The following is a 25217-nucleotide window of genomic DNA, read 5'->3' on the forward strand; positions in this document are numbered from 1 at the left end:
ACAGGAGCTGGATAAGTTCAGGGAAGGACATTTTGAGGGTCTGTGGTTCAAAGGCAGCCTCCAGTCTACAACTCAGCACAAAGGAAAACTTACCACATTCATCTGGTAAACACAGACCCCAGTCAGCAGTCCATCCCTGGCAGAAGGCCCCAGCTGCCTTATTGCCAGTGCCTTGGTCTATGCCACCAAGAATAAGAGTTTCAGGCCAAGCTCAGTCTCAAGAGAGGTGAGTACAAGAGAGACCACAACCACATTTTATTTAAGTTCTTTTTTATTTTCCTCCACACTGGCAAAAGTTCCGAGGGAGCTTAAAGTTTTGTAAACATTTTAACTATCCCTCTTCCCCACCCCCCTTTTGAATTTACAAAGCAAAGGAGAACAGGAGTCTTACTTTTTAATGGTCCTCCATCTCCTTATGCTATTTGATCCAAAAACTATTTACAAGTTTGTAGCAGTCTCTGTATAGTTATTGTACACGTTTAGGAGGGAGAGAGGCAAGAAGGGATAGGGAGAATGATGATCCAAAATCATAAAAAATAGAAACCAAGTATATCCTCCAAAACCAAACTGCTCTCAGAGCGACTCCAGCCTTCTCCCGGCACTGATGATGAGAGAGTAGGTGCTTCCCCTATAAGCTGCCCACCACAGCACCTCTTGCACAGGCACAGCAGGCCCACAGCTCCCGCGAGGTATGACTGACCACCCCAGGTGATGTTCTGCAGGCGTTTGGTGCAGGCAGGCAGTTTGCTTATAAACAGAGCTTGAGTACATGTCTACTGGACGTGAATGGGAGGAGCATACCCCTTGCTCCGTTCTTGCCCATGCCCTCCATCCCACTGCATCCTCCTGCAGAGTGGTTTCCACGGATGAAGATTTTAAAAGATGGTCAGGTTTGTACATTCTCTTCTTAGAAAAGGCAAACAACTTGCCATCCCAGAATCTTTACATAGAACCTTTCGGGGCCACGACAAAACACACATGGTGCTCTGAGGAACAGATGAAATTCCCAACTTTTATCGGAAGCCAAAAGTTTATCCCTATCCAAGTTGAAATTACATAAATTCATACATATGGTAAAGGTGCCTCTTAAACGAGACAAATTTTCACAGAAGGGCCCAAAATAAACTGGTCCTAGTCCTTTGAAGTAAAAATATTTATGGGGGAGGGGGGTTAATCAGTTTTATATGAAAAGAAAATTAGAAGTCCCTGTCCCAGGCCATAGGGTTTCCTTCGTCCAGTAAGGTTGGAGTATGTCAGGGAAGAGCACATCTTGCTTGGAAAGTCACTATCTAATGAAGAAAACATAAATCCTTTCTCTGGAAAGATATTCAGAAAGAACGAGTAAGGGGTGTGCAACATCAAACAAGCCAGTCTACAAACCACCCCCTCAGGGCCTCTGATGCAATCCTGAAGTTAGCAATGGCCATCCAACCTCTAGGCAGAGTTCTGCCTGGCTCTGGCAAAAGTGAAGTCACCATCCAGGGGAGCATTTGCTCCTGGCCAATGTCTATTAACCATTAACTTTCTTCACGACCGCAATAGTTAAGACCTTTTGCCTGTATTGGGGGCAGGGTAGAGAGGTGGGGGAGAGAGAACAAAACAACAACAAAAAAAGTGACAAGAGAAAGTAACCTGCTATTGGCAGATTCCAACACACTTCCAGGAGATGCAGATGATACCAATGCACAGTGAATGTGTGCTGTGCTGCCAAAATCTGCCCTGCTGGGTCTGGTCCACTCAGATACAGTCTGAGATGCTCACCAACAGTGACTTAAAATAATCTTGGACACAGGGGGTTAGAAAAAAAAAAGCCTGAGATGATTGGTTCTGTGATTTGTTGCAGAGTGACAGAGAGCAAATGGTGGATGCATGTTGTGTCCAACGAGGAAAATCCATGGCTAGGCAGGAGGGAGGGCTGGCACAGCGGCAGGTACTCAGTAGTCATCTAGAGTCTCAATCTCACCCATGTTGAGTCGCTCTGATGACGCATTGACTGAAAACCCTACAAGAAAAAGTAAGTTTATGAGTGACTGTTCTGCCAAGTGGCTCAACATCAAGCAGCTGGCTGGAATTTAAGTCTCTTATGCTTAAGATTCACACTAAACTAGGCACTGAGGGAAGACAGAAGAAAGGAAGGCAAGCAAGTAGACCAATGCAGGATGGGGGTCTCTGATCAGACTGGAATGGAATTAGCCTAGGAGAAGTACCACTGACATGGTTCACAAACACTGCAATGCTACAACACCTAATGCTAGTGGTGGAACTTTTCCAAGAAAATCCACGATCACAAGTTGATACAAAGTTTAACGAACAGGCTTCTTGGGAGTGAATGACTCCCAGAAAGCTTTCCAGTTCCTCTGCCCTAGATGAATCCTCAACTGTTTCAGCTGCTGTGTGAAAACCAAAAGCAAACAGGCGACGCCCTTCACTCCAACAAGGTTGTTGGTATTGGGTGGCTTTTTTACACCTTCAGTTTTGTACTTCAGTGGTCAAATTTTCAAATAAGCACACATTTGAAATGTTCCAATAACAAACAAAAATGCCTTACATAATAAAATAGCTTAATTAACAGACTCAAAAATAAGACTTGAAAAAAATAGACAAGCATGTTTACTAACTAAGAAGGCTGTGGGAGAAGCTGCAGTCTGACAAAGCTGAATACAGGAAGAGGCAAGGACGCAAAACTCATCCAAAGTCCCAACCAGCAACTGTGTACCTATAACCCGCTAGCAAAAGCTTTTTTCCCTTGGAAATACTGAAAGGCTTAGTGTTTGTATCTTTGAGATGAAGGTTTTATTTGGTAAGTCTAAAAACCTAAAGACCAATAGCCTATGATCTATTAACTCTATTCTGAAGCAGGTTTATCCGATTTCATGTCACTAACAAATGAAATGAGGTAGAAACAAAGAGTTACATGAAAACAGGAGAAAAAATGTAATTTTAAAATCAACTAATTTCAATCAAGACAGGAAAAGAAACCTGTGGAGAAAGATTATTTGATGTTATAACGTCCTGATTACCAGGCGAGGCTTTTTAGCAGACATGACCTACCTTAACTGATTTAAAAACTCAAATATAAACTCAGCCTCCCAACTTCACAAAAACAACAGGCTTGTGTGTGCCATAAAAGGCAAGGCAACAGAAAGGGGAATTTGCCTACTCGGCAGCTCCTCAGACCACCTTCTACCAGGTCTAGAACACTCCTTTGCATTGCTTCTTTATGACATTCTCTGTAGGAAAGGAAAGACTGACTGGGAGGACACTGCAGGGTATATTTTATCACCCCCAAATGGTTTACACTGGCCACTTGGGAACCCTTAAAATTAGTATGATCAGAGTAGAGTGAAGAACACCTGGAAGTGAAACGAGGCTGGGGCTCCCCCTGTTGGTCCGCTTCAGAATGAACGTTCCCTTTCAATCTGCTCTTTTAATGAGTACTTACAAATCCAGCTGAAACCTATTTTTATAGTATGTGCATGGAAAAAAATTTCCTGGTCTCTAACAGGAAATATACACATTGAAAAGTAATGCATGAAAATGAATAAACACAGGAATTCCCAGAAAGAAGCTTAAAGTGGGCAGTGATTTTCACATGAAAAGCTCATTTGCCCAAGTGAGGCCCCTCAGCACTTCTCAGTCTTTGTCCTTGAGGACAATGGAGCTATTGAGCCATTAAGACCTACCCAGCTCCCATGCTTGTACCGAGGGAAGTTTTCTGGAGTCTACAGGAGAAGACCAAGAGCATACAGCATAGAACAAACATGAACAGCTGGACCAACGTGGGCCACATCTATAGAGCAACCTCACATACCTGTAAGCTAAATCTCAAGGACTTCTTAGAGCTATTTAGAGAACAGTTCACAGTCAGGTGGTGGTGATGGCGCACACCTCTAATACCAGCACTCAGGAGGTAGAGGCAAGCAGATCTCTGTGAGTTCAAGGCCAACCTGACCTACAAGAGCTAATTCCAGGACAGCTAAGACTATAACACAGAAAACCCGGTCTCGAAAAACCAGAAAGGAAAAAAAAAAAAAAAAAGAAGCAAAACCTGTTCACCTAGTTCTGTCAGAATTTTATACTTTTCAACCCATGTTTGATATTAACACTCTAAAGGACTCTATGGCAGTGAAGTAAATTAACTTAATATTCAAAAATAGAAAATAATTTCATTTTCATCAATACGTGCGGGTTGTTAGGTCAATTTAAAAACATAGCAACTTAAATTCATTATTTATGAAATACCATTCCTATCAGTCTTTTAAACCTAATTTAGGAGCCTGCTGTTCTAGGACGTTGTCATGTGTGAGGACAACAGTCCTCATTATGGCCAGGGAGGTATCTACCACATAAGAATAGAGAAAGCCTGAGCCCTACCTAGTTCACGGGCTAGGAGAATTGGTTGTCCTAGCAGTGCAGTCACCCAGTACCCATTTAAGTAGATTTAACAAGCACTGCTTCTTTAAATATCCGCCACAGCACGAATCAGCAGAACTTCTGAACTACTACTGTTGTCCATTATTATTTTTGTATGAAATGCTAAGCAACGCTTTAAAATTTGAAGGACCATAATACTATTAGTTTGCTTGTCCCCGCACGTGAAGCACACCTCCTGCATCTACACGCCCAGGATCTACTGGCCACTTCTCTTAAGGCCAGTAGATAAATGAGTCCTTACATGAAAGACTGTAGCAATTTATCTGGTTGCTAGCATCACCCGAACCTTCCTCTCACCAGGCTGAGACTCCAGGCTTATCCTCACCTAATAAACTAGGATCTGCTCGAACCATCTTCTGTTTTTTCTTCTTCTTGCCACTTTGCACAGCCTCAAAACTGGATTGTTGGTTGTTGCTTTGATTGGTCTGAAATACCGAATGGAGTGTACTATGGTTCATGCCCCAAACAGAGTCCTGTGAAACAAAACAGCATAACTACAATTATACAGTGCATATGGATGTGGACTGCTCTAAGAATGGGTGGCTTGCTTTTGCCTTATCAAGTGCTGAGTCTGTAAAGGAAAATCCTGGTGAGACAGCCCACAGGGCAAAAGTATTATTACAGCAGTCTGAAGGCCTAAGTTCATCCCCAGAACCTAGGGAAAGGAGAGAACCAACTTCAAAAAGTATTTACTCTCTTCTCTTACCGGCTGGGAAATGTTAAAAGATAAAGAGGTCTGAGTCAGGGACCTCCAACAGAGCAGGCCAAAGGCAGCAACTTCCACAGGAGCAGTCTTGAGCCAGTGACCTTAGCTGCAACAAGACCCAGGCAATGACCTCCACAGGAGCAGGTAAAAGGGATTCACCACTGAGGGAGCAGGCGGGAAAACCCCCCAGAACACTAAGTGGTGTTCCTCCAGGGTGACTGGAACCGTGGCCCTGACTATACCACAAGTAGCAACCATCTAAGCCTTGGATCCACTGGCACCTGGAAGATTGATCACCCGAGACACAGCCCCAACTACACTAATCAGAGGAAAAGATGGGTAGACAAGGTAACACATTCAACACACAAAGAGCAACATGACACCAATAAAAACTAGCAGCCCTTCAACAGCAAGACTTGAAAAATCAAATATAGACGAAGCAGAAGAAAATGACATAAAAGTAACTTTAGGAGAATGTTTAAGGCCCTTAAAGAGGAAATGAAAAATTCCCTCAAAGAAATGGAGGAAAAGACAAACAAACAAATTGGAAGAAATCAACAAATCCCTTAAAGAAAACCAAGAAAAAGAAACTATTCAGCCTGGTCTACAAGAGCTAGTTCCAGGACAGGCTCCAAAACCACAGATAAACCCTCTTGAAAAACCCAAAAAAAAAGAAAAAAGAAAAGAAAAGAAACTATTCAAGACTTGAAAACCAAAATAGAGACAATAAAGAAAACACAAACCGAGGGAATTATAGAAATGGAAATTATGAGAAAACAATCAGGAACCACAAATGCAAGCATTAACAGCAGAATACAAGAGACGGAAGAGAGAATCTCAAGCGCTGAAGATACAATAGAGGAAATAGACTCAACAGTCAAGGAAAACAATAAAACTAACAAAAGCTTAACACAAAATATCCAGGAAATATGGGACACCATTAAAAGACCAAACCTAAGAAAAAGGAGAGAAGTCCAAGTCAAAAGCACAGAAAATATATTCAACAAAATCATAGAAGAAAATTTCCCCAACCTAAAGAAAGATATGCCTATGAAGATACAAGAAACTTACAGAACACCAAAAAGACTGGATCCAAAAAAAAAAAAAAAAAGTTCCCTCGTCACATAATAATCAAAACACTAAGCATTCAGAATAAAAAAAGAAGAGTATTAAGAGCTGCAAAGGAAAAAGGCCAAGTAACATCTGATAGGCAGACCTATCAGAATTACATTTAACTTCTCAAAGGAAACAATGGAAGCCAGAAGGCCCTGGTCAAGCATTATGCAGACATTAAGAGACCGCGGATGCCAGCCCAGACTACTATACTCAGCAAAACTTTCAATTACCATAGATGGACAAAACAAGATATCCAAGGCAGAACCAGATTTAACCAATACCTAAAACCCAGCCCTACACAAAGTACTAGAAGGAAAACTCCAAGGCAAGGAAGTTGGCTACATCCACAAAAACACAGACAATAGATGATCTCATAGCAGCAAATCCCAAAGAAGGGAAAAACCACACATAATAACATTACTGACAATGAAAACTAAAATAACAGGAGCTAACAATCACTGGTCATTACTATTCCTTAATATAAATGAACTCAACTCACCTATAAAAAGACACAGATTGGATACGAAAACAGAATCCATCCTTACAAGAAACATACAAGAAACACACCTCAACCTCAAAGACAGAGTAAAGGGTTGGGAAAAAAATTCCAATCAAATGAACCTAAGAAACAAGTGGATGTAGCTATCCTAATATTCTTCAAACTAAAACCAATCAAAAGAGACAAAGAAGGACATTTCATATTAGTCACAGGAAAAAAAATCCATCAAGAGAAAATCTCAATACAAAACATCTATGTCCCAAATACAAGGGCACCCTTATATGTCAAAGAAACACTTCGAAAGCTTAAATCATACATTAAGCCCCACACACTAATAGTGGGAGACTTCAACACCTGACTCTCACCATTGGACAGGTCAGCCAAACAGAAAATTATCAGAGAAATAAGGGAACTAACAGATGTTATGACTCAAATGGACATCTATAGAACATTCCATCCAAACATAAAAGAATATACCTTTTCTTAGCACCTCATGGAACCTTCTCAAAAACTGAACACATACTAGATAACAAAGCAAACTTCCACAGATTAAAAAAAAAATGGAATAACACCATGGTTTAAAACTAGAAGTCAACAGCAATATTAATTCCAGAAAGCCCACAAACACATAAAATTAAACAATGCTCACCTGAATCATCAATGGGTCAAGGAAGAAATAAAGGGAGAAATTAAAGACTTCCTAAAATCCAATGAAAATGCTGCACAACATACCCAAATTTATGGGACACAATAAAAGCAGTGTTAAGAGGAAAATTCATAGCACTAAATGCCTACATAAAGAAGCTGGAAAAATCCCACACTAGTGAGTTAACAGAACACCTGAAAGTTCTAGACAAAAAGAAGCAAACTCAATCAGAAGGAAGAGTATAGGCAGGAAATAATCAACTTGAGAGCTGAAATCAACAAAATAGAAACAAAGAAAACGATACAAAGAATCAATGAGACAAAGAGTTGGTTCTTCGAGGAAAAAAAAAAATCAACAAAATAGACAAACCTTTATCCAAACTAACCAAAAGGCAGAGAGAGAATATCCAAATTAACAAAATCAGAAATAAAAAGGGGGACATAACAACATACATGGAGGAAATCCAGATAATCATTGGGTCGTATTTTGAAAACCTATACTCCACAAAATTGGAAAACTGAAAGGAAATGGACATTATATGGATAAGTATCACTTACCAAAATTAAATCAAGACCAGATAAACAAATTAAATAGACCTATAACTATTAAAGAAATGGAAACAGTCATCAAAAGTCATCCAACCAAAAAAAAAGTCCAGGACCAGATTGTTTTAGCACAGAAAACTACAAGATTTTCAAAGAAATAATACCAATACTCCTCAAATTGTTACATACAACAGAAACAGAAGAAACATTGCCAAACTCTTTATGAGGTTACGATTACCCTGATACCCAAATCACACAAAGACATTATTACTAAGAAAGAGAATTACAGACCAATCTCACTCATGAACATTGATGCAAAAATACTCAATAAAATACTGGCAAACCAAATCCAAGAACACATAAGAAACATCATCCGCCATGATCAAGTTGGCTTCTTCCCAGAGATGCAGGGATGGTTCAACATCTGTCAAAGCAATTCACCATATAAACACCACAAAAAAAAACCCCAGAACACATGATCATCTCATTAGATGCTAAAAAAATCTTTGACAAAATACAACATCCCTTCATGATAAAGGTCTTGGAGAGAGCAGGGATACAAGGAACATACCTAAACATAATGAAGGCTATACACAGCAAGCCAACAGCCAACATCAAACTAAATGAAGAGAAACTCAAAGCGATCCCACTGAAATCAGGAACAAGACAAGGTTGTCCACTCTCTCCATAACTATTCAATATAGTTCTTGAAGTTCTAGCTAAAGCAATTAAGACAACAAAAGGAGATCAAGAAGATACCAATTGGAAAAGAAGTCAAACTCTTACTATTTGCTGATGATATAATTTATATAAGCGACCCCAAAAATTCTACCAAGAAACTTCTACAACTCATAAACACCTTCAGTAATGCAGCAGGCTACAAGATTAACTTAAAAAAAAAAATCAGTATCTCTCCTTTACATAGATAAGTGGGCTGAGAAAGAAATAAAAAAAAAAAAATCCTTTCACAATAGCCACAAGTAGCATAAAATATCTCAGAGTAATTCTAACCAAACAAGTGGAAGACCTGTATGACAAGAACTTTAAATCTTTGAAGAAAGAAACTGAAGACACCAGAAAATGGAAAGATTTCCCATGCTCTTGGGTAGGTAGAATTAACATAATAAAAATCTGACCAAAAACAATCTACAGATTCAAATGCAATGCCCAGCAAAATCCTAGCAAAATCCTTCACAGACCTCAAAAGAACAGTATTCCACTTTATATGGAAAAGCAAAAAAACCAGGATAACCACCTGAGTCTGATTCCTGGCAATCACATCAGGCAGTTTATAACTGCCTATAACTCCAGTTTCAGGGGTATCTCATGCTTGCTTTGAAATGCATTGATGTGCATATACTCACTGACATACAAGTATACATAATTTAAAGTTATTTTAAAAATAAATCTTAAGGGAAAAAAAAAAGCCTACACTGGTACTGGCAATATAGAAATGGAGAGAGGGCCATTGAACTACTGTTAAGTTCTCATTTACAAAAGTCCACTTGATGCCTGGCATCTCTACAAAGTTCCTCCTGGAACTTCGGCTTTCACGCCAACTATACCAGAATGGCTGTCCCAAATTTTCTAGCAGACACAGTGTCTTTGTCATCCATTAAGAAAAGGAATACACAGCATCTGACTTCAACAAGCCTCAACACTATGACAATACATGCAACTGACTGATTCACAGCAGAAAGTATCTTTGTTCTCTAGTATACAAGTCAGAAGACAAGTTGAGAACCAGCTGGCAGTTCACCATCAAAGGTTGAAGTCATACACGTTATTCACACTGGCAATCCCAGAAGGGATTTATTACCAAAATATTGCCCCCATATTTCTGCCAGCTGGTTAGAGTATAAAACAATACACTAATCCTTTGTTTTTTAACCACTGTCTTTATTAGAGAAACTTCTTTCAGAAGCCAGCTCAAAGATCAGGTGGTAGCAATGAAGGGAGAAGTACAGAAAGCATTGTGGAAGAACATGCCTAGGGTCCGTGAGCACATACGATAAGGGGGCATTTCCTTGCTGTTTTAGCCCATAGAGGAGACCATCCCATTTTTCCTGCACCACTTCATACCATGTGCTCCTGCAATGCCCTGACACATCTGTTCTACTATGCTGTGGTACAGACACCAGCCATTTCCTCTTACTTTATCTGTGTGCTCTACACAATTAGATCTCAAATGCTTTGTGCTACAATGTATCTTCTACATCTCCAGAAGTGATGTGAATAGTTATCATCTCTAGTAGAATATGAATATTTTTAAGCCTCTTTATGGACCCTGCCAACCCGTCTTTCAGAAAATGTAAACTATCAACCCTAAAAGACCTCACTTCTGTAAATTTCAACGAATTGTTGTTTGCTTTATTTATTTATTTATTTTGGTAAATGGTCATTCTGGACACACATATGCTCAGTTAATCAAAAGAATATTTTTTTTAAAAAAAAATCCGTTTGTTTGTTTGTTTATTTATTTACTATGTATACAATATTCAGTCTGTGTGTGTGCCTGAAGGCCAGACGAGGGCACCAGAACTCATTACAGACGGTTGTGAGCCACCATGTGGTTGCTGGGAATTGAACTCAGGACCTTTGGAAGAGCAGGCAATGCTCTTAATCGCTGAGCTATCTCTCCAGCCCAGCAAAAGAATCTTTAGCACCCAAGAGATACACTTTCCGCTAAAGAGGGACAAGGAATTATCCACCTTCCTACTACTTCCTACAGTTCACACTCTGTAGGCAGGTGTTTTTTCCAGTTAGTCATCTAGCACAATGTTTTCACATCTTTTTCTTCTTGTGAGTGATTTCCTGTACTACCTCTTAGGAAGAAGATGTGCAGGTGAGTTTTGTACTAGTGACAATGACAGTTGCACTGGAGAGGATCAATGTTAATGAATCAACATATAAAGAATACCTCTAAACAAAATCTTAAGACAAAATTATGTGCTGATTAGATACTGTAAATTTTCTAGTCACTCAAACTATAGAACAGTGGCTCTCAACCTGTGGGTCATGACCCCTTGGAGGGGTAGTCAAATGACTCTTTCACAGGGGTCACATATCAGATATTTACATTACAATTCATAACATAAGCAAAATTACAGTTGTGAAGTAGTAACAAACATAGTTTTATGGTTGGGGTCACCACAACCTGAGGAACTGTAATAAAGGGTTGCAGAATACTGTTATAGAAAAGAACTGAAACAAGAAACAGAAGGCAACTGAATCTTCACACCCCCATCAACAGCATGTGAAATACCTGTCATGCCACATATGCAATAACATTGCGAGACACAGGAGATGCCAAGTTTTCAAAATATATCAAATTTATGGGTCATGTTGGGATCTGCAGTCTGAATAAAATGTATATATGAATCAGGAAAACAGCCTAACGTACCCTGAACACACTTTCTGCTATTTGCTATTGGGACATTTACAGACATTTACTTTGAAAAGATGAAGGCCACACAAATTTTGAAAAGTTTTGGTAACTAAATGAATGCATAAAAATGAAACATTCCATTTAATTCCTCTGGCTACTCAACATTCACAGGCATTCCTGTTCACATGTACTGCACATACTGTGCTGCCTTATACCTGCTGCTGTTGCTGTTGCTGCTGCTGTTGCTGCTGCTGTTGCTGCTGACGCTGTTGGTTGGCTTTCTGTTTGGCACGGCGCTCAAGGAACTGCTTGGCAAACTCCTTGGCCTCAGAAGTATCTCCTAAATAGGCCCTGATATAGTCGTGGACTTCATAAGGAGATTCAACTTCTTTCAAGAAAGAAACAAATGTGGGAACTGCAATACAAGAGGGGAGAGGATGTAAAACAGTAACAATGAAATAAAAACATATACAAAGAACAAGCACCAAGTTTTAATATATCAGCACACCAACACAGGCAATAAAAGGAAAGTGAAAGCTATGCAGCTTCTGTGGTAGATACTTGCACCTGCCTAATACAGATGAAAGAGCCTCACCACAGTGCTGAAATTACCCAAAACAGCAGTGTCAAACAAAGACACATCGACACATGCCGAACGTCACTAATTTCTGTCAGTGGAAACTAGATGTTACAATGACTGACAGGTATTTGCCTAAGACTAAAGTAATTTGGAAAATTCATTTCTTTTTTCCTTTAATTCAATTTATTAAGTGCTATGATAGACACCAGTTATACCACGGCAGTTATCGTATCTTCTGGAACTTGTAATTAATTAGGGTATTATGTGTTTTAGAAAGCACCTAGTGGAAAATGCAAATTGTGTGGTTTCAGGAAAAAAAAAAAAGCACAAACACCAGAGTTAGACAGGCATGGGTTTAAAATTCAATTCTGAAGTTTGCTGGCTGTGTGACCTTGATGAGTTACTTAACCATTCTGAGCCTCTGTTTCCTAATTTATAAAATGGGGATAATATCACCTACCTTGTAAAGGTATCTTCAAAATTTACTGCAAAAAAGGAATAACTGGGTTAACACTATGTTAGCCCAGCTAGTGCCTAGCACATGGTAGGTACTTAATGGATGGCAGCCATCACTACTATGAAAATCTGTTTCCTCTGAAGGCCTTCAGACTCTTAGCTAATGTTATAATGCTGCAAGGGAGCCTGTTAATTCTTGACTGTTAAGTGTTAAAGATTGCTGGCTTTAGGCCAGTTATCACCTTGGACCATCAGCTAAGACAATCCCTTCTATAGCATGATCAACAGTGACTGTTGGAAATTCACTTTCATCTAAGGAGCTAGCTCTCTGTAAATGGCTTGTTACAATCATGCTTTTCTTGAAATTGTGCTGAAACCTTTATTTCTGCACAGTCGCAGCCCATACAAAGCAAGTCTATTTACTCTATCATAATTTCCATCACCTCCCAAAGCAGGAAGGAAAATGCCGTATGGCTTTGGTACTCTACTGGCCTAGTAGACCTTGGTCCTGACTATGACATTTAACTTTCTCTTAGACATGATAACGCAGCTGGGAAATGTTTCCTATGAAAAGGGTAATGGGAAACTACGACTTCCTTTGTCCTGTATATCCTTAAGGCAGCCTGAGCTAGCATTTAATTTTTAGAATTGCTCATAATCTATTTGAGCATAGTTTTACAAGACTTTTTTCATAAGTAATATTACGGGAGTCAATTTTTTAATGGAAGGACTTGGCCCCCGGGGACTTCATGGCTTACTGTTCCAACCTGTTAACCTCTTTTAGGTCCTGCTCTGTCAATCCACATGCTGGGATTCCCTCCCCAATTCTTACCATCCAAGTTATTTGCCGTATTAAGGGCATGAAGCATCTGTTCACACCACTGGGTAAATCCATCTTGGGCTTTATTTACTCCCTGAAAGAGCTTCAGCAACTTTTCTTCTTCTTCTACTTTCTTATTCTGCCGGTTAGACACACCTACAGATTTACTAAAGCAAAACAATAGGGCGATATTATATTCCCAGAAACTGTTACTATGTGATTATACTACAATACCATAAATACTGTGGAGGTAACACTGGATAGCTGTCCAGTAGGCCAATTCTTAGTTCTATACAAGAAAAAAGATATTCAAATTCAAATATTTTGATTGGACACTTCCTTAGTAACTATCCTCAGCTAATAATCTAGTTTATAAAGCTACTATTTTTAAAAAATAATGAAATTCTTTCTACATGTTCTTTAGGTAAGTTGTTCAATTTACTAAGCCTCAGTTTCCTCATATGCAAAATGGTGCCAACACTTCTTTGGATTATAATAAAGAATGAAGACAATCTCACAAAGGTCTGGAACATAACAGTGCCTGGCAAAGCAGCTCAATAAACTAATGTGTTTACTTCCTTTAGGTCTTCAATCAGAAAGAATCTGACAATACTACCATTTATTAAGTACTTACTATACGCCAGGCACTTTACTATTTCATGTGTATTTCGTTACTTCTTACAACTATACTAATAAAGTTATTATCTTCATTTTACCGATGAGGGAACTGAGGCCCAAAAGAGGTTCTCTCTTGCCCAAGGTCACACAGCTAATAAGTGGAAGTGCTGGGATCTGAGTTCATGAATATAACAACAAACCCATGCTCATTCAACAACACTGGCTACTGAGGAAAGAAAGATGAAGATGAAATAGAATTTGTTAATAGTAATTTTAAGGCCATTACAGAAGCTTTTTCAGAATGTCCATTCTAATATAAATATAGTTAAAAAATACAAATTAACAAAAACCTCTAAGTTACCTAGAGAAAACACTAGAGAAATATTAACATAAAATATTCTGTTATTATTATTATCAGGCTGTCATCATGTAGAAGAAAGGGGTTACATGCTCAGGAGTAGAGTAAGCCCAAGGAACAATCAAGTGTGTTTCACTGGGTAGAGAGCAATCACCACAATTATGACTTACATGCTGTAAATGAAACTGTAAATAAACACTATATCTAACATCCCTTCCACTGCCCTCAACTCCCACCAATCAAGGTACACAGGTATAATCATTACGAGCCCTACCTGAGACTGGTGTTGTTTTTATTTTTATTTGTTGAATTTCTAGGTCCCACCTCTTTGACTGCATCATCCCAAAATCCCATGTTGGAGTTTTTAGTGTCTGCATTACTCCAGATACTACTGACTAGATCAGATGCCCACTGGTTAGGAGGACCCGTATTTATAGAGCCCCATACAGAATTCCCAATGCTGGTGTGCAGGTTGGAATGCTGTCAAAAAGACAAAAGAAAGAAAGAAAGAATTTAGTTAACACCATTTAAAAAACAGTTTGAAAAGCTTGACAAGATAAGCAAAAAGCAGTGCCCAGGACTGCACTTCATAACAGGAACCCACTGTGCTGTTCCGGGCTCTGTTTGTTTGCTGGTGCTGCTGTTGCTGCTGTTGTTGCTGTTGCTGCTGCTGCTGCTGCTGCATCTGCCTGGCCTCTTCCTGCTGGATCTCCAGAAGAGACTTGGTGGTACCTGCAGGTTTGCTGACATTCCCCCAACCTGAGAGTTTCTGCTGCTGCTGCTGCTGTTGCTGCTGCTGGAGAGCCTTCATCAATTCCCTCTGCTGACGCCTTTGCTGTTGGATAAGGACAGCAAACTCAGGATTGGTTTTTACATCAGTTACAAGCAACAGGACACTACAGAATACTAATACAGAACAGCTAAACAAATCAATAGTTGCTTAATACTGAGCATGTCCAAAATGAATGGGTTATAGAGTCCCAGGCAGGGTGCTCCAGGAAAGGCAAAACAAGTAATATTATCTTTGGTTTCTGTGTGTGACAAATAAACAAGGAATAGCAATCTCATGCTCTGTAAGGAATAGGGAGAATAAATGGTTCCAAGAACATGAATCAAATAATCACAGAGTGAGATACTAACTTTTGGAAGTGGGGTTAGGGGCTGTGGCTAGGGTGTAGGTGAGCAACAGAATATCTTCTTAGCATGCACAGGGAGCCTACAGGAACTCTAAGTCTTGTTCACATTAACTTTTCACTCAATAGAGACCAAAATCATTACAATTTCTAGCCTTCAAAACAATCTACTCTGAGATACCTATTTGTTGATAACCTTTTGGAGAAAGGTAACCCCAGAAGTTAAGTTTAATCCTTTCTTTTGTGTTTACATTAAAGTGAGAAAGAAATTTTAAGGTAGGGAAATGCTTTAATCTACTGGATGATGTCCACTATTTAGAATATATGCATATTCCATATATATATAATTATAGATATATGATGGCTAGTACATACACTGTGTGCGCACGCAAACACACCGACAACTCCCATCTCTCTCAGTGTACCAGCAGCTGCCTAGTTCAGTGAATGGTACAATCCAGATTCAAACATGACAGCTTCCATTCCCCCAACAAACTGACTATTCTGTTCAAGCACTAGCTACATAAAGCCTGTTCTTCAGGATAGCTACACTACCTCATGTGTCTAAAGGCCTTTGCAGGGCACACTACCATTCTATCCCTAGCCACCCTCAACTCCTATATCCTCTCCTCTTTCGTTCCTGCCAACAATTCTCTTTCTCTGACACTTCTCACTCTCTAAAGTACCATATATATAGTTTACTTAATTTTTATGGCCCATCTCTCCTAAGCTAGAAGGCAAGTTCACAATAGCAGAGCATTTCATCAGTTTTATACTTGGCTGTACTCCCAGACTATAAATGAGTAAATACGTGTTGATAAATTAATGAACAAGACAACTAACAGCAGGACTTGAATTAATTACCTTCTATCAAAAATTTATCCTCTCCAAATTCCCTCTATTCTGTGCCCTTCCTATCCTATAATGATAGAGTTAAAAGTAGAGATACTATTTTTGTCATATTAAAAGTTTTTTTGAGATAGTCAGAAGACCCAATATCCTTTAAAGAAAAATGTGCCCTGCATTCAGAACAACAAATTCACAAGTGGATGTGTGATGGTTAATGTTAACTGTCAACCTGACATGACCTAGTACCCAAAGTGACAATTGATCTCTGGGATGTGGAAGATTATCTTGATTACACAGATCAGATGAGAAGATGCGCCCCTGTTGGCAGCACCACTCCCTAACTAGGATCCTGGGCTGTACAAAGGACTGAAGGAACTGAGCCTTAGCATGTGCTCAATCCCGCCTCCTGACTGTGGTCGCAATGTTCCTTCTGCCTTGACTTTCCTTTCTCCCTTAAGTTGTTTCTGTCAAGTGTAGTTTAACATGAGAACAGAATAAAAGAATTAAGACAAGGTGAGCAAAATTACCCATAATTCTCAACAAACTGTATTTTTAGTAATAGTTTTCATTATTCTTTGAGAATGCCATACATACATATAATGTACTTTGGTAATATCTACCTCCCTCCACCCGCGCCAACACAACCTCATCTCTTTCTTTTTTTAAAAACAACCCACTGAGGGGGCTGGAGAGATGGCTCAGTGGTTAAGAGCATTGCCTGCTCTTCCAAAGGTCCTGAGTTCAATTCCCGGCAACCACATGGTGGCTCACAACCATCTGTAAAGAGGTCTGGTGCCCTCATCCGGCCTACAGGCATACACACAGACAGAATATTGTATATAATAAATAAATAAATATTAAAAAAACAAACAAAACAAAACAACCCACTGAGTTTATTAGTTCTGTATACACAGATATAAGGCTATCTACTTTTATTTATGAATTAAATAAAAGTTGAAAAGCTAGAGTAAAAAGTTCTAGGAAACAATTATGTCACCCAACTTTAATGTTATACCTATTAAATCCATTTATACCAGAGGGTCAAATTGCAAGCTGCAGGTTTTAGTAACAATGAGTCAAATTCAGGTACACAGCAATTCTTACAATACCCATCATCAGGAGTCATTAGCCCAGAGTGCACACTAAGCTGCCTGGAATACTGAACTAGGCTGCCTTTACTGTTTACCTCTTCTCGAAGCTGTCGTTCTCGTTCTTCTTCCAGCTTCTGGATTTCAGCCAATGACAGTGTGGCTTGGGACTGACATGGTGTTGTGTTAGACTGCTGACCCCATGTTGAAGAAGAGGGGAGCTAAAAACAACACACATGACAGAGCATCAGCAAACAAGGAAGAAGGACAGCACTTATGGTCAGAGCCTCTATCTTTCCTCACCTTTACAAAATTCAATTGAACTGGGCGGTGGTGGCACACACTTTATATCCCAGCACTTTAAATCCAGCACTTGGGAGGCTGAGGCAGGCAGATCTCTGTGAGTTCAAGGTCAGCCTGGTTCATAAGAGCTAGTTCCAGGACAGTCAGGACTGTTAACACAGAGAAAACCTGTCTTGAAAAACCAAACCAAACAAACAAAAATCCAAAATTCACTTAAAAATTCCTTTTCCACAATAATCTTTCAGTTGGCTTGCTTCTTTTGTTCATTTCTCCCAACTTATGTTTATTTTAAAACAACTAAAAAATACACACATGTATTAATGCTTGCTCTCCCATTTGGGTGGAAATTTGTTACACTGAGCATCGACACAACTAGTAATACAGAATCAAAATCATAAGGAGTAACAAAGAGTGACTAAATAGAGTTTAAGATGTTTTTTAATCCACTGAGCATTGGTGGCACACACCTTTAACACCAGCACTCAGGAGGCAGAGGTAGGTGGATCTCTCTGAGTTCAAGACCAACTTGGTCTACAGTGTTCTAGGACAGCCAAGGTTACACCATGTCTCAAAAAAACCAAAACCAAAACATGACTTTTAATGGATAAAGCCCATAAGGACATGATATAAGGAACTAGTGAGTGAATTTAAAGCCCAGGATTTCTAAGCTGAGTTAGATAGCGAATAAAGGGGCCAAGCAGTTTTCATTCCGAATCTTATGAAGAAGAGCACCTGCTAACAACCAGGCTACAACGCAGTCCTAGCCCTAGTCATGAAAATTAAGTTGGTTTGGAGCAAAAAACAAACAAAACCCAACAATCCACTTTATATATCCTTTACATAAATGAGCAAAATAGAATATAAACACGTGGTCCCGAAAACCTGAATTTTCAAAGTCTGGTTTTCTAAAGAGAATTCTTTGTTCTTCTCTGTAAATTAAATTATAGTTTCAAACTATTTTAAAGGTATCTGGATTAACTTTACATGGCTCTGCTACCAACTCTTGGTTGGCTCAACAAAAGACTCGGCTTCTTTTTTAAAAATTAATTAATTAATTAGAAAAATCTTTTCTCATTTTACATGCCAAATCCAATTCCCTCCTGCTTCCTCTACCTTACTTCCCCTCCCCACCCCCATCCACTCCTTGGAGAGGGTAAGGCTTCCCCCCATGGGAAATCAACAAAGTCTAGCACATTGCTTTGAGGCAGGACCGAGGCCCTCCCCAATATATCTAGATAGGTTGAGCAAGGTATCCCTCCAAAGAGAATGGGTTCCAAAAAGTCAGAATGAGCAGTAGGGATAAATCCTGGAAGACTCAGCTTCTTTTTCAGTAAAATGTAGGTTATCAATATCTAAGCTTTGTGAGAAAATACTCTGAAGTGATATGACACACGAAAAACTGTTGGTATGGTACCTAAGAAAGGAAGTACTCAATAATTAATGGTATTGCCAGTAACTCCTCCTTCCCAACTAAACAGGCTTCAATTAGGACATCTGTCTCTTGTCTGACTGTAGCCTGCTAACCTACAGTTTGTTTCCTTCATGTTCATCCCCCATTTAGCTCTCCTGCAAACCTGAGAGTGTTATTCCATGTTCTGCATACCTTTAAGTTCTAATCCTTTGCTAGAGTATATACAGCTATGACATTAGGGGCCCTGTCCATATTTATCTCATTCCTCATTCTGAACATGCTTTTTTTTTAAAAAAAAAAAAAGGATTTATTTATTATGTATACAGTGTTCTACCAGATCTCATTATGGATGGCTGTGAGCCACGATGTGGTTGCTGGGAATTGAACTCAGGATCTCTAGATGAGCAGCTAGTCCTCTTAACTGCTGAGCCATCTCTCCAGCCCTGGACTAGCTTTTAAATTTACTTTTTAAAGATTTATTTTAGGAGGCTGAAAAGATGGTTCAGCAGTTAAGAGCATTGGGAGTTCTTCTAGAGGACCTGGGTTCAATTCCTAGCACCCACATGGCAGCTTGCAACTGTCTCTAACTCCTGTTTCAAGGAATTCAACAGCCTCACACAGAAATACAAGCAGGTAAAACACCAATGTACATAAAATTAAAAGATTATTTAAATATTTATTTTAAAATTATGCATATGTGTGTATGTTGTGTGCATGTTAGTACAGGCACTAGCAGAGCCAGAAAAAGGCATGGGAGCCTCTGGAGCTAGAGTTAATAGGTGTTTGGGAGCCATGTAATGTGGTCAATGGGAATCCTCTGGAAAAGTAGCTAGCAAGCACTCTTACCCACCAAGTAATTTCTCCAGCTTTCAAGATTTCACTTAGAGATTCGGGAGTGTCTCTAACCTTCAAGCCTTGCTCACTGTAATGCTTCTCTCATAGACCTTATTCGGCAAACAGTTCAACTTGAAAACCCTTTCTATCCCTAAAAAGATTGTTTGGAAACTGACTTATCTCAGCAAGTAGCCTGGAGGGATGGTGACTCATATTTTACCAGTCCCTTGAAGAGTTTATTTAAACACAAGCTTGCTGGGTTCCACTCATAATCTGCATGTCTTATAAGATCCAGGTGACATCACTGAGAAATACTGCCTTATTAATGCCACCTCCTCTTCTCTGCTCACATCACTGAATTCCAAGTCCCCCTACACATCTTTATCCTGTGAGTTCCTTGAAGACAAGGGAGACTAAACTTAATTCCAGACTCAACATGAAGTTTGCAGAGCATACCTACCAAGCTGCTCTCAACCTTTCCATCATACTTGATTCCATGAGCAATACTTATTCCCTGCTCTGCCATACCCAGCTTCTTCTACCTACGACCTTCAGATCTGGGCAATCAACAAATTCGGTCTTGCCAATTGTATCAAGGCAGTTCTTTCCCACTGGTCCTTCCTATTCACCCTCAACATCACCATGTCATCCCTCCCCCCCCCCCTTTTTTTTTTCCGAGACAGGGTTTCTCTGTGGTTTTGGAGCCTGTCCTGGAACTAGCTCTTGTAGACCAGGCTGGTCACAGAGATCCGCCTGCCTCTGCCTCCCAAGTGCTGGGATTAAAGGCGTGCGCCACCACCGCCCGGCCATCCCTCCCTTTTTAAAGCAGACTCTTAGTATTAATTTTCAACCTCAAAAAGTTATTTTAAGTCTTCCACCCTCTTATACTTCTTGTGAAGCCCTAGCTGGCCTAGAACTTGCTATGTAAACCACGATGACCTGTAACTTAAGAGGTCTGCCTGTTTCTGTCACTGGAGTTCTGGGATTAAAGGTTTGTGCCACCATCCTTGGCCTGTCTTTAAGCAATTTTTAATAAGACCCCAAAGGCAACTGTGTTTGAGTGCTGTCCCACTCAAAAACCAGGATGCTGTCATGCCTGCTGCCCCTCCCAGGCTGCAGAGCACTTTCTTTTCTTTGATTTTCCTGTCAGCAGTGCTGAAATGGTAAAGAGGAGGCACTTCAACTGTCACGGAACCCCACAAAAAAAAAAAAAGAAGAAGAAGACTGGCTTGTGTTGTGCTCTGCCACTGCTTGTTCCATCCTTATCACATGTGTGTGCCTTTCAATTAAACAATTAACAACATACACAGACACACATACATTGTTGATGAACCAAATAGCCAACATAATATTTAACGTAAGTGGCTCCTCTTGGGTCTAGGATTATACCTTCATCTGTGCAAGCTGCTGCTGCTGCTGCTGTTGCTGCAGCCTTCTAAGGGCTTCTTGCTGCTGCTGCCTCTGGCGCATCAGCTCCTTCTGCCGCTGCAGCTCCAGCTCCTTCCGTTTTCGTTCCTCTTCCTCATGCCTAAGTCTGGCTGCTTCCTCTTCCATGCGCAGGCGGTTCTCCTCCAGTCGGCGCTGTGCTTCCTCCTCTTCTCGGGCCCATTTGGCAGCCTCCTCTTCCTTTCCAGAAGGAAAAATTAAAGAGGAAAAAAAAATTTTTTAATTAATTGTAGGGAGGATAAAATATTGCTTTTAAAGGCTTCCATCATGAGTTATACAGAAAAGATAAAGCAAAAACCCTGCTTTGGATGACATTAGTGAAAAGCAGGTTTTACAGGGGTCGCAAAGGCCTAGTGTGCTCAAGGATCCAACTCTAACAGATTATTATAGAACTGTCACCAGGTCTATGGTGAAAATGCTGACCTCAAAAGTAGTTTACCACCTGCTGTGACAAAATCTCCTAGAAATGTCATTTCAGTACTACAGGTTGAGCAAGTTTTCCAGGGTTCATCACAAGAAGTCATAAGGCCTGGCAAGAACAATAGTTTTAACAAGACTCAGCCAGGCCTGAAACCAGAGTGACTCCTCAAAAATCACTAACTTCCACTATATGACCCAGACGCCCTAGGGTCTTTTCAAAACATCTCTCCATAATTAATTCCTTCCTGTCTACACTTTCCCCCCTTACCTGCATTCATTTCCTTTCAGCTCACTATGTCCTCTGGTTCACTTGCCTCAGTGCTCAGCATGCCCTCACCTTTGCAGAGTTGATTTGCTATGCCTGCAATGCTCTATCTTGTCCAGATAACACACTGTCCCAAGCTAAGATTGGTTGTGAACCTCTGGGAGGTGGCTTTCCTCTCTATCCTTTCTTTCAGAGACTCCTCGTTCATACTAACACCCTCTCCCCGCCTCCGTCCAGGACATTTTCCTAAGCCTGCTACAAATAAAACCTGTTTCAACCTAACAGGGACACAGACATCTTTCTTGCAAATAACACTGCCTGCCACCTCAGATACTTAAAAATGAGACATTTTGCTTTAAAGCTTCCTAGTTACATTTGGACAATCATGATTTAGTCCAAGGAGACATTTGCTTGGAGAATTCTATGAGACACCCTTTCTCAACAAAAATAATAATATAGAGAAAAGTCACTCCTTTATTGGACAGAGGTTGTACAAGACTGTCACACCCAAAAGTCATAACCTGAGATAAAGAACCTAAAAGCAGAAATTAACCCACCAAGAGCTCATATAGAAGAGTATGCAAATGATCTGAATCCCACCAGCATTGCTGAGTTAGTGCCAAATGCCAAGTGGACTTAGCGTCAGATCTCCTTGACATAGGAGGCTATACTGTTTGAACCCATTTAAGTGTTTGTACTCTAAGGTACACTAACTTGGTGGCACAAGCCTTTAATCCCAGCACTGAGGCAGAGGCAGTAGGTGGATCTCTGTGAGTTCAAGGCCAGCCTGGCCAACAAGAGCTAGTTCCAGGGCAGCTAGGACTATTACACAGAGAAACCCTAGCTTGAAAAAAACAAATACAAAGAAACAAACAAAAAAGTATACTATCTCTGCCATTTTTTATTTCATCACCTACAGATTCGGTGAGCTGCTGGAGACCGAAGCATTTCCTAAAGTCTTCTATGAACATTTGCTGGGTATGGTGGCACACACCTGCAACGCAACACTTGGGAGGCTTGAGTCAAACAGATTTCAAGTTCCAGGCCAGACTAGGCTACACAGTGACAGACACCTTGCCTCAAAACCTCACCCCCTAACCCTGAAAAGGGAATGAATGAATAGATGAATGAATGAATGAATGAATGGTCTATGCTGCATTATAGAAATGGCAGGGTTAACCAACACCAAGCACTAATACACACGCTGGTTTTTTTTTCCTAATACAATTTTAGCTTCTAAAAGAGTTTTAATTTCGAACCAGCACTGTTTCAGCCAAGTGATCAAGGTTGAACAGTTATAAATCATGTTAATATATTACCCTTGATACAATGTAATAAAAACACCCCTCTGGGTTTGGGGTTATAGCTCAGTGGTAGAAGATTTGCTTAGCATTCTCAAGGTCCTAGGTTCAATCACCAGCACTGAAGAAAACAACGCAACACTTTGCCTCTGTGATCTTTCTACCCAACACCTAAAACCTCAGTCTGTTTATGAAAAAACTTCAAGCGAATTCAGTAAAGGGATATCCTTTAAGGCTGAAAAGTATTTCTTAAAACCATCAAGGTCATGCTCGCTTCGGCAGCATATATACTAGAACTGGAACGATACAAAGAAGATCAGCAGGGCCCCTGAGCTAGGATGGCACGCAAATTCGTGACATATTCCTTATTTTTAGGCTCAAGTGTCCTAGGTGGACATGTTTGTTATGCTGTAAATTTTATTTGGTTTGTACTCAATTCAATTTCAAAATTGATAAAATGTGTTCAGCTTTAGACTATAAAAAAAATCAAGGTTATCAAAAACAAAGGCAGGGATGGAGGGCGTGGATATTTGATGGTGGCACAATGTTTGGCAAGACTGAGCTAGGTTCAATACTCAAAAGCACATTACACAATTACCAGAATGGCAAAATATGCAAAAAAAAAAAAAAAAGTGCACTAAGGCCGGGCGGTGGTGGCACACGCCTTTAATCCCAGCACTCGGGAGGCAGAGGCAGAATTACAAGAGCTAGTTCCAGGACAGGCTCCAAAACCACAGAGAAACCTGTCTCGAAAAACAAACAAACAAAAAAAAAAGTGCACTAAATGGCACTCATGTGGTAGTGGCAAACACAGCTGTCTAAATGGAAGGGGAAAAATCATATCTAGTACCAATTCCAGCCCAATTCCAGGGGCTAGTGAGGTCATGGACCTTAGAAAAGGATCTACTACCACCACTTTGCCAAACCAGCACAATTTTTTACTACAAACTTTAAATCTTCTCCTTATACCCACAGATAAGTGTAGCTACCATTGCTCATCACAGAAACCTCGCCTTACAGAAAATGGAGACCCTCCCAGGAAGCCACACCTGGACACAAAGCAGAGATCAATAGACCATGGTAAATCCAGATCCAATAGACAGAGTTGCAGCACAGCTCTCGCATCTATGGTTCAGAGAACATCTATGAAGATGGGGCTACAAGACTGTAAGAGCAGAATACTAAGAAATATGCTGTGAAACAGTTTCTCCTAAAAATGTCTACAAAAACAAGATGGGAAGAATGGCGATAATGAGAAAATTTCAAGAGGTCCCAACTCTGGAAAAAGAACTATAGGCAATTAATGATTGCTGGGAGAGGAAAACTAGCCTGTTCCAGGGATGAGCCTCCTCATTAGTTGTCCAATGCAAAGTAGTTAGCCTTGAAATCATATATATAAACAACAATACCAGATTCAGCAAGTTGCGTTTTATACATACATACATGTTTGTGCATACATGTACATACATACTTGTATGCATGTGGGAGGCATGGAAGAGGTTCAAAGGAGGGTACCTGGGAGGGGCTGGAAAGAGGAAAGGTAAGAGAAAAAGTGATATAATTCTATTTTAATTTTAAACATATTTCAAAAGAATTAAGTATGAAAACTGTCACAGCCAAGGACATAGGAAGCATGACAGCTAAATGTAACGTGATTAGTAAGAATGTAATCCTGTAGCTCAAAGGATGCTTAGAAAACTTTCAGACAATCGGAATAAACAATGGAGTTTTGATAACTGGCCTTATAACTGTTAACTAATGTACCATACTAATGTAAAGTATTAATAGCAGAGGAAACTATATGCAGAACATATATGGGTACTTTCTATTTTCCCAAGTTATCTGAAAATCTAAAATTATTCTAAAAATAAAATCTTAAATATTAGAATGCAATGCTTTGGAGGTTTGGTTTCCCCCAGTGGTAGAATACCATGACTGCACCAAAGTCTGTAATTTAAAAGCACTAAATAAAATTTAAGAAACCAAAAACAAACAAACACA

The 25217-nt window shown here is 39.9% G+C and overlaps 1 protein-coding gene and 1 non-coding gene across 6 annotated transcripts in view; one reads left to right on the forward strand and one right to left on the reverse strand.

The window, feature by feature from the left end:
* Positions 1 to 253: 253 nt before the first annotated feature.
* The window catches only part of Gigyf2 (GRB10 interacting GYF protein 2), a 135668-nt gene continuing 110704 nt past the window's right edge, over positions 254 to 25217 (reverse strand). For 4 of the 5 annotated variants that reach the window (XM_041649692.1, XM_041649691.1, XM_041649694.1 and 1 more), the window contains 8 exons: positions 21174 to 21410; positions 17335 to 17457; positions 14771 to 15001; positions 14441 to 14646; positions 13203 to 13357; positions 11550 to 11749; positions 4760 to 4907; positions 254 to 2002 (listed from right to left, as the gene is read on the reverse strand). In XM_041649692.1, the coding sequence (XP_041505626.1) occupies positions 1935 to 2002; positions 4760 to 4907; positions 11550 to 11749; positions 13203 to 13357; positions 14441 to 14646; positions 14771 to 15001; positions 17335 to 17457; positions 21174 to 21410 (1368 nt within the window). In that variant the 3' untranslated portion in view covers positions 254 to 1934. Of the gene's footprint in view, positions 2003 to 4759; positions 4908 to 11549; positions 11750 to 13202; positions 13358 to 14440; positions 14647 to 14770; positions 15002 to 17334; positions 17458 to 21173; positions 21411 to 25217 lie in introns of those variants that run through there. The other variant, XM_041649693.1, reaches the window with a different exon arrangement.
* Positions 23483 to 23589, forward strand: LOC121447701. Its single transcript, XR_005974229.1, has one exon. It is a non-coding gene; the product is annotated as a U6 spliceosomal RNA (small nuclear RNA).

This window comes from Microtus oregoni, unplaced genomic scaffold, assembly GCF_018167655.1.
Source record: "Microtus oregoni isolate MIOR12 unplaced genomic scaffold, Mior012 000004F_ref0000308, whole genome shotgun sequence".
NCBI classification, from domain to species: Eukaryota; Metazoa; Chordata; class Mammalia; order Rodentia; family Cricetidae; genus Microtus; species Microtus oregoni.